The sequence below is a fragment of the Euleptes europaea genome, chromosome 6 (assembly GCF_029931775.1).
Source record: "Euleptes europaea isolate rEulEur1 chromosome 6, rEulEur1.hap1, whole genome shotgun sequence".
In the NCBI taxonomy this organism is placed as follows: Eukaryota; Metazoa; Chordata; class Lepidosauria; order Squamata; family Sphaerodactylidae; genus Euleptes; species Euleptes europaea.
Window position 1 is genome coordinate 25,022,767 of NC_079317.1, and position 16,422 is coordinate 25,039,188.

The window sequence follows — 16,422 nt, forward strand, 5'->3', positions numbered from 1 at the left end:
TTCTTAATCTGAGCTAGATCTCCTGAGTCTCAGCAAACATTTTCAATATTAGGGCCGATCTCTGGAACAGTGATTCTTCCACAACAGTGGCAGATGGAAGGGGAGAAATGGGATCATGGGAGGCCTGGTACATGCATTTATGTGTCCTCAGGAGGTGGGGACCACGTGCTAGGCTAGACTATTTGCAAGAAAGATGTAACACCAAAGTGTTCTGAGGGCCAATAGTGTAGGCTGGCTGTTTCTCTTCATCCCCAGCAAAAAAAGCTTTTAGCAGGCCAGCGTGGAACCAGCATGTTTCAGTTAGCATTCCAGGTTTCAGGGGATTTGGCTGCAGCTTCTCTGCGCCGTAGGAAGTAATTCTTTCACATGATTGGCATGAGGGTTGAAGCAAACTGCCTGCCTCGGCAGTTCTCAGAATGGCTAACAGAATGCTTTGCTTCACATAAGCCAAAAATGTTCACATCCTTTTCTTAAGCCAATGTTCTCCTTCAAAGGCAGTTTTAGTTACCTCAAGTTCCCCAGGGCCAGTCAGAATGTTTGATTTCAGTAGACACATAATCACTCGTAGGACTTCTTTTAAAATCTATAAATAAACTCTTTTTGCTGAGTGTATTGGAATTAAGCGTGCCAGATAGCCACAAGCGCCATTTTTCCCCTGTTAAAAACAGACCCTCAACCCTTTTACATGCCAGCAGGACAAACACACATAGATCCTTCTGTCATTTGACCTTGAAATAAAAGGTATCTCTTTACATTCTGGAGTAATGGACAATCTTTAAAATCTGACTGCCCTGCTGGGAAATCTGTAATGAGAATTCTGAAGCAAAAGGACCAAGGAATGCCTCTGGCTGCTGCGGCTGTCGCCTCTGAAGATCATTTGGAAAGTGCCATCAGTAAAACATGAGGCAGGCAGATTGCTGACTGGTGTATCTTAGAGAACATATTTGGTCACTCTTAACACAGTTGTAGTGCTACCAGTAAGTTTCTGGGTGAACTTCAAGGTGTTGGCTATTACCTTTATAGACCAGGGTATCCAAAGGACTGCCAGCATCCAGGTATTCCTGTCCATCAAGCATGGTCTACATCACAGCCCTTGTTTTGTTTGCTGCCGCTATCAGAGGCAAGGCAGGCCATTACTAGAGTCAGGGCCTTTTCAGTAGTGGCACTCCAGTCATGGAATGCCCTCCCGCAGCCAGCTGCTCACCTGATGCTGGACCTGATGAGCTTCCAGCACCAAATGAAGCCATATCTGTTCACCCAAGCTTTTTTTTGATTGTTAAACAACTCATTCTTGCTTTGTTGTTTTTTGGGGGGTTACCACTCTGCTGCTTAATTTGCTCAACATATTTATTGTTCTACTATTTTGCCAGTCCCAACAAGAAGACTTTATAAGACATTACTATCACAAGGGAATTAAGACACCCAATTCAGATTCTGTCCAGCTTTGGCAGCTGCAAAAATGAAAGCAGTGGCTTGTGTTGCTGCTGCGACCTCAAACATTCTGGCAAAGGAGAGAGAGAAAGTTGTCCTCACTGTCAGGGAAATGGTCTATTCAAGATTATTTGCCCCCTGTGCATAACCAAATGTCTGCAACTGGGCCTTCATAAGAATTCTTGCTACAATGGAAGCAAGCAGAAAGGAAAATTAGGTGCTACCCATTCAATCTGTAGGTGAGGGTCCACCCAATTGCATTTTTATCCTGTTCTTCCTCCAAATAACTTAGAGCATCATAAAAAGGGTTCTTCTCACTTCCATTTTTAAATCTGTGAGGAGGATAGGCTGAGACAGTGATCAGCTCAAGGTAGGGCTGGCAACCAGGAGCATTAGTGGGGAAGGAGTATTAGGGGATGGAGACTGGGAAAAACCAGGAGAGGAGGGACCTGGCAACCCTATTTTTTAATGTGGCGGGTTGGGGGGGATTTCTCTCACAATAAGCACTACAAGTAAGCAAATTACAAAGCAGCATTTCAAGGGGCGGGACTTGATTTGAGCTTGGAGACTGCTGATGAATAGATTCCCAACAGGAAAGTGTGGGTCCAGCAAGCAACGAACCTCAGGTAAAACTTCCATGCATAAATGACCTAGCTCTCCTGTCATGGAGGACCAGTGTTTTTGAATCCTCCCTTGTTTAAAACTCCCTGCATAGAAACAAATCCCAGCACAACCAGCAAAGAGACAGGTAGGATCTTTCTTCCCATTTTTTGACATTGATAGAGTTTTTTAATGTGATGGAGACTCTGAAGCTGAAGTCTACGTTTTCAAGTGCATTTTATCACCTTGGGCACCTCATTCTCCCGCATGTCTGACAAGGCTGCAGTGGACAACAGGCTACTGTAAGGCGAAGAAGAAGAAGAAGAACAACAACAACAACAACTGTGACTAGCCCAAGGTCACCCAGCTGGCTTCATGTGCAGGAGTGGGAAAACAAATCCAGTTCACCAGATTAGCCTCTGCTGTTCATGTGGAGGAGTGGGGAATCAAACCCAGTTCTCCAGATCAGACTCCACTGCTCCAAACCACCGCTCTTAACCACTACACCACGCTGGCAGGTAGCATGGGGCCTTTAGCACTCTGTAGTGATGGCGATAAGAAGTCTCTGGGTCCTCTGATATGAGAAGAGGGGAGTGAAGAACTGTGTCATTATTTTCATCTGAGAAATGTTGGAAGGTGTGATCCTAGTGAGTCCTGTGAAGTCTGCTAGTGTACCATGGGAAATAAATAGGTTAAGAGCTCTTGATGGCCAAGAATATGCACCTGCACGGTCGACTGCCAGGTGCATGCTCCATCCCTGCCTCTTTCTACTCAACCTCTGCTGGAGAACAGGTAATTCTGCTGTACGAGAGATGATTCAATCAGTCCCAATGCAGAGATTCAGCAAATTTCCCCAGCCGGAGAAGCTGCTGCCCATTAGGTCTCTGTGTCCAGTCAGGGCAGTGGCTCAGTGGTAGAGCATCTGCTTGGCATGCAGAAGGTCCCAGGTTCCTGGCATCTCCAGTTAAAGGGACTAGGCAAATAGGTGATGTGAAAGGCCTCTGCCTGGAGAGCCACTGCTGGTCTGAGTAGACAATACTGACTTCGATGGACCAAGGGTCTGATTCAGTATAAGGCAGCTTCATGTGTTCATCTGACTCTCACAGAAGTTGAGATGGATGGAGTCCTTCAAGGGCAGATTACTTAAACTCATAAACGGAGGTATGCCTCTGACTTTAAATCCAAAAGAGTTATCAAAAATATACCAGGCAGTACTAAAATGAGCATTCGGAATTCATTGGAAATGTAATGTGGCAGATTAGGTTACTAAACCAGAACAGAGCTGGACAGAGAAGCACTAATGCAAGTAACTGCAATTATGTAAGTGTGCAGAACTGATCTCCTCTACAAGCTGTTTCTGCTTAAGTTTATTGTGAGGAATGCCTTTGGGCAAAGATACCTAGAATGACTCACTGGTGAGAATGGGCTATAAAGAAACCCTGCGATCTACTTTAGTGAACCCCATCACCGACATAGAATAATATCATTCTCAGTGAATTATGGATTAAGGAGCATTAATGTCACTTTATAACTGAACATGTTAATGGAGTCAGTTTATCATTCTCTCATCTAAGAGTCATATAGCCTTGACCAATGGCTTCTCCCATTCTACAACTGTATTTAAATCAGCACCATTACTAAAAACATGCATTCAGCTTACCTACTGACACAGAAGAACGCGACCAGTTTGAAGATGTCTCCAAACACGAGAAGAGATCCTTCCAGATAGATTACTGGTGAGAAACAAGGAAAGTATTTCAGGAACTGCTGTCATGAAAGGGGGGGGGGAATTATGGAGGAGGTTTGGCTCTTGGTCATTTTTGGTATGCTCACTTTGGGGGGAAATTGCAAAAAATAATTAGTTCTTTTCTTGCTCCTGTCAAAAATAAAAGAAATAAGTGACAATACGTACTTCTTGATTTCCCCCCTGTAATTCCAATATGCCAGGAAATTAAAATTAAAAACAAGAGGACATTTGCTGATAAAAATGATCATTTTGCTGTTTTCTACGGTTCAAGGAAGAATCCTTAGTAATCAAGGAAAGTCTACTGTGCGTTGCACAAAACCCACCGGATAATAGCAGATTATTTTAGAAAATGCACAATGCTGTAAACCTGGAAGGAACAGTGGCCATTTATGCATGGTTATTTTCTCACAGTCACCCCACCGACTACTTTGGGGCTTTGCTTTGCGTATGCTTGCATTTTCCGACCATCAGAGGTTGCGTCGCTCTCCCCACATGTTTCCCCGTGTTTTTTGGATGCTGGCTAAACACAAATCCAGAAAACGGGAGCGAAATGTGCAGGGAGAGCAACGCAACTTCTGACTGTTGGCAAACCCAGCAAAGCCCCAAAGTAGTCGGCGGAGTGACTGTGAGGAAACAGTCATGCATGAATGGCCAAAGCTACACACACCCCTGAATGAATTCAACTTCCTTGTCTTGGTCTCTGGAGGCAGCCTCAGTTCATTGCCGCTGGCTTCATGTGCAGGAGTAGGGAAACAAATCCAGTTCACCAGATTAGTCTCAGCCGCTCATGTGTGAATTAGTATAAATGTATACAAAAGTTGACTGTTACACTTTATATGCAGACTACCAATCTGTGCAGTGTTTTGTCCTGATCCATAAAACCCCGTGCATAGTTCAAGCCTCTTCCTTTTCAAGTTCAATGGGTGCCACTGAGACCTCTAGTGGTCAGACTATCCTGAATGGTCACATACCTTTGTTTCTCTTTGATATAATTTGTAAATATGCTATTTGTTTTACTCCATCCACACTCTCCATGCCATTCATTAAGAAGTCAACAGGTTCTTTGCAATATGTTTGCAGCCTCAGCCATATTTATCTAGAATCACAATTTACATTTTCTAGTTCCTTATTTATACAGTTCCATTTGTAGCCCTTTGTCTTCAGTTCCCTCTCCACTCACTTCTATACTCCTTCGGTCCCTCTCTTCTCCTGCACATTCCCCAACATACATGGAATCTGGACCCAGATCTTGCCACATATTACAAAGCTCTTGTGTTTGTTGGTGGATGAAAAGAGGACTTTGCATCAGACATTTCGTGCTTCCCAGACTTACAGTGCAATCCTGGGAAGGGGGTAAAGGTCCTAGACAGCGGTGTGACTCCTACGCTGGCATTATAGTTCCTAAAAAAAGGATAACACCTCCACTCTGATACTGGCCACAGTGCAAATATCCCCTTAGGGAGCGGCTCAGCTATGCTGCTGTTACGTCGTGGCCAGCCAAGGAGCAAATTCCCCAGCTCCAGGATTTCTCTGCCTTGCACATGCCCCTTTCTCCTTGCATCTACCTGGGTAGAACTGGCCTCAGCCTCCCCCAGCCCATGTTGTTTTTTGCTTCCTCAAACCACCACATGGAGCCACTATTGATTTCACTGAGAAATAGAGTTGCCAACCTCCAGGTGGTAGCGAAAGATCTCCTGCTATTACAACTGATCTCCAGGTGAGAGAAATCAGTTCACCTGAAAAAAATGGCCGCCTTGGAAGGTGGACTCTATGCTGGCATTATACCCCATTGAAGTCCCTCCCCCTCCCCAAACCCCGCCCTCCTCAGCCTCCACCCTCAAAATCTCCAGGTATTTCCCAGCCCAGAGCTGGAAGCACTATTGGGAAACCTGTGCACAGCCATGTACGTACAGTGGTTTCACAAACAAAGCCAACAGTACATTAATACAAATACATGAAACTGCTCTTTCTGTAGGTGAGCAGAGTCAGGATAAAACTTGGCTCTACAGTTCGTGGCGAGCTCAGACTCCCCTGTTATGGGGAACAACTGCTGCATGCCTGCCTGAAGCAAAGCAAGAGCATAACAAACTGGAATAGGGTGGCTCCAGCCAACTACACCCATTATATAGTGGCATTTGAGAGAGAAAAAGACTGATTCAGAGAGAAGTAAACAGTTAAAAATTCAAACCAACCATCAGGAAAAACAATATTCTGCATTTTCTCTCTGGAACTCAGGAGAAGAAACCAAACTAAACACACCATATTATTCACAACTGATGATGCCAATTTATCTTTCCCATTTGGTAGTGGATATTTTTGTACTTGAGTTTTAAAAGAAAAATGAATCTAATTAAGTCTCTGTTAAGAAGTATTAATAAGCTAAACTACCTGGACTTCTCCCTTCCACAATCAGAACAATTTCCACTTATGTCCATTCATTTAAGTCCTCACTAGGGTTTGATGCATTATTTCAATTCCCCTCCTCTCCTTTATGTTAATTTATTCGCATTTTAAATGTCACCTTTTCATGAGCACAGTGGGAGCTTCAAAACAAAAAAGCCCCCCGGAGTGATTTAAAAGCAGCTACACTGATATCCCTGCTAAGAACATTTTTCACACATTCAGCTAGAAGTACATTTTACATTTCTAAGGCCAGTAATGTTCCAGTAATTTCCAGTAATTAATATTAAATTAATTAATATAAATTAATATTAATAGGGAGACATTTCAGCCCTTTTCAGACAAGCAGAAGTCGAACATAGAAGCCCAGAGGCACTGGATCATGGGGACAAGCTCTGCCCCAATATATGTGTGTTCATTTGAATTTGTGGCTTGGATTTCCACAAATAGAAGGGGTAGGGTTCCCAACCTCCAGGTACTAGCTGGGGATCTCCTGCTATTACAACGGATCTCCAGCCAATAGTGATCAGTTCCCCTGAAGAAAATGGCCGCTTTGGCAATTGGACTTTATGGCATTGTATTCCCTCCCCTCCCCAAACCCCACCCTCCTCAGGCTCTGCCCCAAAAACTTCTCGCCTCTGGCGAAGAGGGACCTGGCAATCTTAAGGAGGGGCACATTTTTGTCCATTCCTTTCTTTTGCTGCAGACCACCAACTCTCTGTCATGCTGTCCTGGGAGGGGGGCCCTGCCCCCCAAGAGGACCATTTGCAGGGCCATCTTTGGCTGAAGCAGGAGGTAGGGGGAGGCAAGAAAATCCTGCTCCACTCATGGAAAGCCCTTTCAATCAATTATTGATTAATTAGAGGAGGGGCTGTGATTTTAAAAAGGCTTGCCCTTTCCCTGATATTAGCTTAACCATTAGTAGAAAATGACTGGCATGTGGGATGTGTAAGATTTTAATTAATTTAATTCTAGCATATTAGAAAAATGTTATTTTTCTATTATATTTGTAAGCTGTGGTTATTTATATAAGTCAGTAGAAAATAGTCCTGTCTAACTTAAACTGAACAAAGCAGGTGATCTTTCGTATCTGGTACAGGATATCACCAAATAACAGATGAGATCATATACATGTGACCACAAAATGAGATCAGAGTTAGGGTGGATTTGAGAGGAGGAGATATTCAAATCCTCTTAGAACAAAGAACTCTGGAAAAGTATAAATATGAGAACTAGGCGGAGTCTGTTAGGAGACTTTCACTTTTGAACCCGAAAAGGGCTGAAATGTCTTCCTCTTTTGCCTGGCAAAATAAAAAAAGCTTTTTTCTCCCTTTGCTTCTTAAACCTGGCGTCGTCTCTACTTTGTGATAATAAATCTGGTCACAGAGGAGAGTGTATATTTACATCCAACAGATTTCTGGCACCCCAATGGGACATCTGGTTGTCAACTGCTCACAGATGACGGGTGTCGAAGTTTTGTAGGACAGGTGCACCCGGCGATTTCGCTGGTCCTCAAGCTTGGCAGACACAGCATCTGGGGGTGAGTGCAATTGCAGAGTCCCACTTTTAAACCGACCCAGGAGAAGCAACGGGCTGGAGGTAAGGAACCGCGGAAAGGAATTACGGGACCTTAATGGTGGGGCAGATCTTAGAGGTAAGCCCTTCTAAGAGGAGAAGGCAGAAGCAACGCCACCATGGATAAGGGGCTCAGTGGGACGCCACTGAGTTGGAATGGTAACGGGGGCTGTAACAGAGGGTTCAGCCAATGGTATTTTATTGTCAGTGTGAAAAGCAAGAGCAGGGATTGTGAAATCCTGTGCTGATCCGGAATTTTTCCAGTTGCCTCCAGGGCATTGGAAGAGGTAAATGCCTAGAAAAGGGAACGTAGCTTTGTCTTTTGTCTTGTCCAGCGTGATTTGTCCTCTCTTATATGTCCTCTCTTTCTGTGAAGTATTTTATAAAGGGTTATGTAATTATTTGACAAATGTTAACGTGTTTATTTTTTTATGGGGCCAGCCTGGGATACTGGACGGCGTCAGCCAAAAGGAATTTCCCTCCTCCCTTCAAACTGTGTTGCCGAAAGGAAATCAAATTGTTTAAGTAGTCTGGTTTTGTTGTGTGTGTTGTTGTTGTTTTCTGTTGAAAATCTGTTCTTTGCTGGGAGAAAAGTAATCTGGTTGTCTTCTTTCTGAGGAAGAGACTGGAAGAGAAAAAATCCCCCATGCCCCTCCTTTCTCCGCTTCAAAGTGTTTCTGTTCTTTCTCTCTCAGACTGGTCGTAAATCAAGGCAGAAATACTGTTTTGTTAACAGAAGATCCTTTCTTTCTCTGAAGTTTAAAATGTGAAACAAAATTTAAAAAAATAATAAAGGAATTTTAAGTTAACTCTGACTGAACCAGCCCTCTTGCTGAACGCAGGAGGAGGGGCCAAGTCAGAGTGTTTGGAATTTGGAAAGCAGAGTCTTGTGAACTGTATCAAACTTTATAAGAAAAAAAAAATAATAGACTGGAAATGCTTACAAGGTGGAAAGGCAATGTGTATTAATATGAGGGAATAAGTAAGTTATGAGAAAGTTAGAGCATGTTTTAAGTGTGTTGTGAAGGGGCAAGTGTTGTGGCTTAAGAGGGCTGAAGAAAGGTGTTATGTATGGTTGGGAAAAACTTTAAGAGAGGAAAGCAGAAGGGTTTATAAAGAGAGAGGATAGTTATGGTTATTCAATGAGATGGATATTGGTGATGCTAGGTGCCTGTTTTCTCCAGGGACGGAGAAATCATGTTAATATATTAAGTGTTTTAAAACACAGTCAAATTAAAGCCAGGGTATTATTGAAAGCTTTCACGGTCAAAGTTCATTGGTTCTCATAAGTTATCAGGGCTGTGTAACCGTGGTCTTAAAATTTTCTTTCCTGACGTTTCGCCAGCGGCTGTGGCCGGCATCTTCAAAGGAGTAACACTGAAGGACAGTGTCTTTTTATTTTATGTTTTTCTGTTTTTATGTTGTTATAACATAAAAGTGGCATCATTAATTTTTTTTTAAAAAAAAGTATATATATTATTTGTAAACGAATGCTGTAAGTGCAAGATGACAATGCAGGCCAGTTGAACATTTCACCCATACAGGTAACCTTTGACTGGCAGCGTAAATGCCAGTTAAAATTACCAGTAGTACAGCAGTTGCTGACAAATGGGAGACAACCACCCTATTCTGGCATTGCCAAAGCCAGGTAGAAAAGGAAAGAGAAGAGGATGGAAATTAGTTGAAGATTTAAAGGAAATTAATGAAATTGTTCAACATGGGCATCCAATGGTGTCAGATCCTCACACTTTCCTGTACACCCCATCAGGACACCATGTATGGTTTAGTGTGACAAATTTGAAAAATGCCTTTTTAGCATTCCACTGGATGCCAACTCTAAGGACCTGTTTCTCCTGGGGTGAAAGAATCCAAATAATCTCTGCAAAAACAGGGAAGCTGGTGTTAGAGGGAGCGATCTCATTGCTAAATTTCTTAAGACAGAAAAAATATAGGGTCTCAAAAGAAAAACTCCAAGTAGCCCAAAGGGAAGTAATTTATTTGGGACACAAAATAACACAGGGAAGACTATTTATCGCATGCCACTCCCTCAAACTAAGAAACAGCTAAGGTCCTTCTTGGAAATATTGAAATTTTGTCATGAGTGGATAAAAGAGTATAGTAAACTAACCAAAAACTTTATAAAAATATGCCATGATGAGGAACCAGAAGTATTGTAGTGGAATCCTAAAAATGCACATAAGTAAAAAGAGCTGAAGCAAGCTTTGATGACAGCACCAGCTCTGGGTATCCCTGACCTGCAAAAAGAGGGTTGCATGGCGGGGGTCCTTACACAAACTTGTGGACTAACTGAAAAACCTGTAGCTTATTTATCAAAACAGCTGGATCCAGTGGCACAAGAGTGGCCTCCATGCTTGAGGGCAGTAGCTGCAACTGCCCTGGCTGTGAAGGAAGCAAAAAAATTAACTATTGAACATCCAATCAGAGTGTTTTGCCCTCATGCAGTGACTATTTTGTTACAACGGAAAGGAGCCAAGTGGCTTACAAAAATCCTGCTAGTCTGCTGCCTATAACAACTGACTGTCTACAGACTGTAAATATGTGCACCATGGCACGGGTAAATGAGCCTATCCACAACGCAGATCTCGAAATTTGGATTGATGGATCTTCTCGAGTGGTAAGTGGAAAAAGGCAAAGTGGATACAGCCTGGTGACTGAGTGCAAAGTGCTTGAAACAAAGCCATTACCAGCGTCATTTTCAGCACAAGCAGCCAAATTATATGCATTAAACCAGGCCTTATTTAAAGCAGCAGGTTTTGGACAATATTTAGTTACAGGTGACAATAACATCAAACTGGACATACCAAGGAGGCCAAAGGAAATTGCAGAGCTAATGAAATGGCAAAAGTGACTACAGCAAAATCAACATCCTGTGATATGATGTCGCAGTGAAGGTAAATAAAAAGAAAGGCTGGGTCCATTAATCCAAATGCAAAAAAGTGCTACCACCGTGTGAGGCCGAGATCAAAAGGGCAGTAGATGACGTCGTGGCAGCCAAAGCCACTGCAACTAGAAAAAAAGTCCATGCGCAAGAAGCTCAAAGTGGTTGGTCAAACCTGCAGGCGAACTTAATTTTTATTCAAAAATCAACAAAACTTATAATTGAAAACTTGAAAACCAAAGCACAATTGCTAGCTAAAGAACAAAAGTAAATGTTTAAAACTCTTTTAAAAAGCCATTTTAATGTATTATTTGGTCCTTTGGGTTAAAAAAAAGTGGCTAGGGAAACATTGTGTCTACATTATTGTTTTAAAATTGCAAGTTAATATAATAAAATAATCAAGATTCAAAATAATTTTGATTTTGATCATGAGGGGGGACTGTGGGATGTGTAAGATTTTAATTAATTTAATTCTAGCATATTAGAAAAATGTTATTTTTCTATTATATTTGTAAGCTGTGGTTATTTATATAAGTCAGTAGAAAATAGTCCTGTCTAACTTAAACTGAACAAAGCAGGTGATCTTTCGTATCTGGTACAGGATATCACCAAATAACAGATGAGATCATATACATGTGACCACAAAATGAGATCAGAGTTAGGGTGGATTTGAGAGGAGGAGATATTCAAATCCTCTTAGAACAAAGAACTCTGGAAAAGTATAAATATGAGAACTAGGCGGAGTCTGTTAGGAGACTTTCACTTTTGAACCCAAAAAGGGCTGAAATGTCTTCCTCTTTTGCCTGGCAAAATAAAAAAAGCTTTTTTCTCCCTTTGCTTCTTAAACCTGGCGTCGTCTCTACTTTGTGATAATAAATCTGGTCACAGAGGAGAGTGTATATTTACATCCAACAGGCATAAGTAGTTTTCCATTTCCTGTTCACTTTACTAATCCCAATGAAATTATGGGGCTCAATCTTCCATTTTGTGATGCCCCATTGTGGGGCAACTACGGTATTTGTTTATTTATTATTAAAACATTTAAAACATCTTTCCTCTTGGTTCAAGGCCACTTTCAATTATAGTTAAAACACCCAAAGCTAAAACCAAAGATAAAATAGCAAGCCCCAAATCCCTCCCCCTTCCCTCCTATAAATGCTCTTTGAAAGGAGGAATTGTCTGACTTTCAAATCTTGAACCCTCATCACCAGGATTCCCAGAAATGTATAGGGCTTAAGAACACCACATACCTTTCGATAAAAGACATTAATTCTGCAACACTCCCACACAGAGGTGTTAGAAAAGAGGGGTTGCTCATAGAAAAATGGAACAGAAAAAGGGAAATTGTGCCTACTTGCTAAAGGCAGATCTTTTCAGGAAGTACAACCTAAAGTTAAGGATTTCTCTTTAAAGTGGAAATTCTTCTCTCATAGAGTCAAAAATTAGACTGAAGAATTAATTTCAAAAAAGTATGTTCTGCCTGCATTATCCAAAGTTCAGGGTGGCATATAATAGGAATATTAAAAATAGAAATAAACAATTCAGTAAACAAAGGGATATCAAGTCCAAATTCCCCCCAAAGTGTCCTGTGTTAATCAGAAAAGGACATGTAGATCATGAAGGACTTAACAGTTAAGAACCAGCTCTCTTTAGACCAATATCATTGTTAAATACTGATTATAAATTATTTGTAACAGTTTTAGCTACAAGATTAAAAAAAGTACTAAATCAAGTAATACATGAGGATCAAGCTGGTTTTTTACCAGGAAGGTTGATGAGTCAGAATGTGAGGGTAGTAATTGATCTTTTAGAATATGCAGAGCAAGATACAACACCAATAGCTTTGATATTTTTGGATGCTGAAAAAGCTTTTGATAATGTTAATTGGCAGTTTATGTTTAAGATATTAGACTCTATGGATTTTGGTGAGAATTTTAAAACAGCTATAAAAGGTATATATACACAACAATCTGCTAACTTGATTATAAATGGGTCATTATCACCCAAAATTGAAATTCAAAGGGGAACGAGACAGGGGTGTCCCCTTTCCCCTTTATTGTTTATTTTAGTATTAGAATTATTATTGCATAATCTTAGAAATAGTGATGTAGTTGGTGTACGAATAGGTAGAAATCATTATAAGTTTAAAGCATATGCGGATGATGTAGTATGTTTTTTGACTGATCCGATTGAACAAATTGACAGATGGAATAAAATTTTGGAGGTTTATGGAAAGCTTTCAGGGTTTAAAGTTAATAAAACTAAAACTAAGATTATAACTAAGAATATGACTCTTTCACAACAACAAACATTAATGAAAAAGACGGGGTTTAATATCGAAAATAAAGTTAAATATTTAGGTATATGGTTATCAAACAATAACCTTAACTTATTTCAAGATAATTATGTGAATCAATGGCAACAGATAAAAAAGGATTTGATAAGTTGGGAAAAATTGCCATTATCGCTATGGGGAAGAATTTCAGTAGTTAAAATGATGTTATTACCTAAAATGCTCTTTTTGTTTCAAAACCTCCCAATAGTTAAGGGTGTACAGATATTTGATGTTTGGAAAAAAGATATTATGAGATTTCTCTGGAGTAAAGAAAGACACAGGATTGCATATAATAATTTAATTGAGCAAAGAGATACGGGAGGACTTGGATTACCAGATTTGAAATTGTATTATCAAGCAGCATGCTTTACCTGGATTAAAAATTGGATTCTTTTAGAGAATCCGAAATTATTAGAATTAGAAGGCTTTAAATTGAGATTCGGGTGGCATGCTTACTTGTGGTATGATAAAGAGAAAGTAAATAAAGAATTTAATTCTCAAATCATCAGGAAAAATTTATTGCAAATTTGGAATAAATATAAAGAAATTTTTGAAAGTAAAACACCCGGTTGGATTAACCCTATAGAAGCATTTATGAGAAGAGGTGTACATTTAAATTTGGATTGTGATAACTATAGAGAAATAACAGAATATAAAGATGGTATATGGATACTGAAATCAAGAGAAGAAATTCTGATTAAAGATTGGTTTATGTACTATAAACTAAGAGATGTTTTTAACAAAGATAATAAGTTGGGTTTTAATCAAACCAAATCAAAATTTGAGGTCATATTATCTAAGGGAAATAAAGGATTGATAGGTAGGGTTTATAAATTACTTATAGAGACAAATTTGGAACAAGAAAGGATTAAATTAGTGATGTTGAAATGGATGAGAGACTTAGGCTACAATATAGATTTGGAAATTTGGGAAAAGTTATGGAAAAAAGAATTTAAGTTTACAATTTCAAATGAAATAAGAGAGAATTTGTATAAAATGTTCTATAGATGGCATATAACTCCAGTATTATTAAGCAAAATGAAGAAAGATGAGGAAGCTATATGTTGGAAATGCGGTACAGAATTAGGCACATTTATGCATGTTTGGTGGTTTTGCAAAAAAATAAGGAGGTTTTGGAGATTAGTTTTGAAGGAAACAAATGAATTGATTAAATCAAAAGTTAAGAAAGACCCCGCCTTTTGTTTATTGGGAATACCAAAAAAAGATCTGGATAAAGGTGATAGAGTCATATGCCAATATAGTTTTGCTGCAGCAAGAATTATAATTGCTAAAAAATGGAAGCAATTAAATAAACCTTCAATCAAAGAGTGGCGAGAAAAATTATGGATGTATATGCGGATGGCCAAAATTACAGCATTTTTACATGATAAAGATATGGAGGAATTTAAATGTACGTGGGTAAAGGCCACCGCATATTGGGATAAAGTGGCAAAAACGGATTTTAAAAGTATAGTTAACGAATTATAGTATAATATGATTTTTAATATGATATAATAATAGATTTTTTCTTCTGATATGTCATAACACTCCATCGGAAGTTCAATGGTGGAGGGCACTGGTGGGGGGATGGGTTTTGGATTTAGGGCACATGGCTTATAAAGTGAATTGAATATTGTAATAGTAGATAAATTGTGTCCTGAACATGTAATTTTTATTTTTGTTTTAATGTATATGTAATTTTTCTTTCTTTTTTTTTCTTTTTGTGTTTATTATGAAAATAAAAAAAATTTATTAAAAAAAAAAAAAAGAACCAGCTCTCTGAATTTAGCCCAGATGCAAATGTGGTAGGCAGTGAAGTTTTTTCAGATTAAGCTAAATACCTTAACTTAAATGAATACTAGGTTCATTTCCACACATGCCCACAAGAAAAAGAGTTATTTGTATAGAAGTTACAGTTGCCCACCAGCGGCTTCCCCCCACACTGATGGTGAGCAAATGATACCCCTAGGTCCAGTTCAGAATGAGATATGATGATAACGTGTAGGTGAAAAGGGAAAGTAAGCCAACAATGTCAGCATTCTTCTCTAAAAACCAGGTTGGGTCAAAAGTACCCCTAACTTTTACCTGCTTTGCAACAATAAACCAAACCCCATCTAAACCCATCAAATAAGTTCTTCCGAGTGGCACAGGCTTCTCCACCAGCACCGCCTCCATTTTGTCTGGATTCAGTTTCTGCTTATTCTCCTTCTATCACTTGAAGATGAAAATAGACTGTATCAAAAACTGACAGACGTTATGTTCAAATTGCCAGGTAGGCTTGCTACTACCTTCGACATTTCCAAGACAGTGTGGAAAATCCCCTACCTAGAATCAGAAACTAATTCTTATCAGTATGTGGAAATACCCAGATGTTTCTATTTTACACAGAACAGGAACTATCCTAGGATACAAAATCCTCCCTCAACAGCAAACGTATTTGTTAGAATACTAATGGGGAAATAGACCTGTGCCCATAAAGCAGAATATTTCCTTGATGACTAGCTTCACTTTTTTAACTGTCCAACGTCCAGCTTTTCATCTTAATTCACAGTGGTTTAAATGTCTACTGCTGCCATGTCTAATAGAAAGGGGCTGGACCTAATCATAAAAGCAGCAAAACTGGGCATACAAGGTATGGGACTGTATGTGCTCAGAGGGACTAACTAGGAATGCAGGAAAATATGACTTTGTAAGTGAACCAAAAGTTATACGAATATACTCCAGGAGGCACAGAATGCAGAGAACATTTGAGAGTCAGTAAAAGGGGAAAGGTGGGCAGGGAAAAATCAGTCTGGCAGGGGATCTTCCCCTCCCAAACATCCACAGTTCCTCACATCACCAGCTTGTCCCATAGGGTTGCCAGGTCCCTCTTTGCTACCAGCCGGAGGTTTTTGAGGCGGAGCCTGAGGAGGGTGGGGTTTGTGGAGGAGAAGGACTTCTATGCCATAGAGTCCAATTGCCAAAGCAATTTAATATCTAAAGGCTGGAGATCCGTTGTAATAGCAGGAGATCTCCAGGTAGTACCTGGAGGCTGGCAACCCTACTGGCAACCCTAGTTTGCCTGGAGAAAATGGCAGCTTTGGAAGGTAGACTCTATGGCATTGTGCACCACTGCAGTCCCTCCTGTCCCCAAACCCTGCCCTCCTCAGGTTCCACCTCCAAAATCTCCAGGTAGTTCCCAACCTGGAGTTGGCAACCCGAGTCAGGAGAAGAGTCAACCAGACAGCTGCTGCAGTCTAAGTTTCAAGGGCCTGGCTGCCCCCTGGGTCTCCTTGCTGGCCAACTCCAGGGGCTGAGTCCAGGAAGACCCACCCATCAAGCCTCCACTCATCAGCAAAGAAGTGTCCCTTTAAGCTGTTTCCATGAAGTCTGAAAATGCGAGCTGTGGGTGAAGAGGGAGGGTAAATGGAAGAACACATTTCCTTTTGCCGTTTC

At 40.4% G+C, this 16,422-nt stretch overlaps 1 protein-coding gene across 1 annotated transcript in view; it reads right to left on the reverse strand.

The window, feature by feature from the left end:
* RIN3 (Ras and Rab interactor 3) overlaps positions 1-16,422 on the reverse strand; it is a 91,425-nt gene that overhangs the window by 35,375 nt on the left and 39,628 nt on the right. Inside the window, exon 4 of the mRNA XM_056851834.1 lies at positions 3,692-3,764. Within this exon, the coding sequence (XP_056707812.1) occupies positions 3,692-3,764 (73 nt within the window). The remainder of the gene's footprint in view (positions 1-3,691; positions 3,765-16,422) is intronic.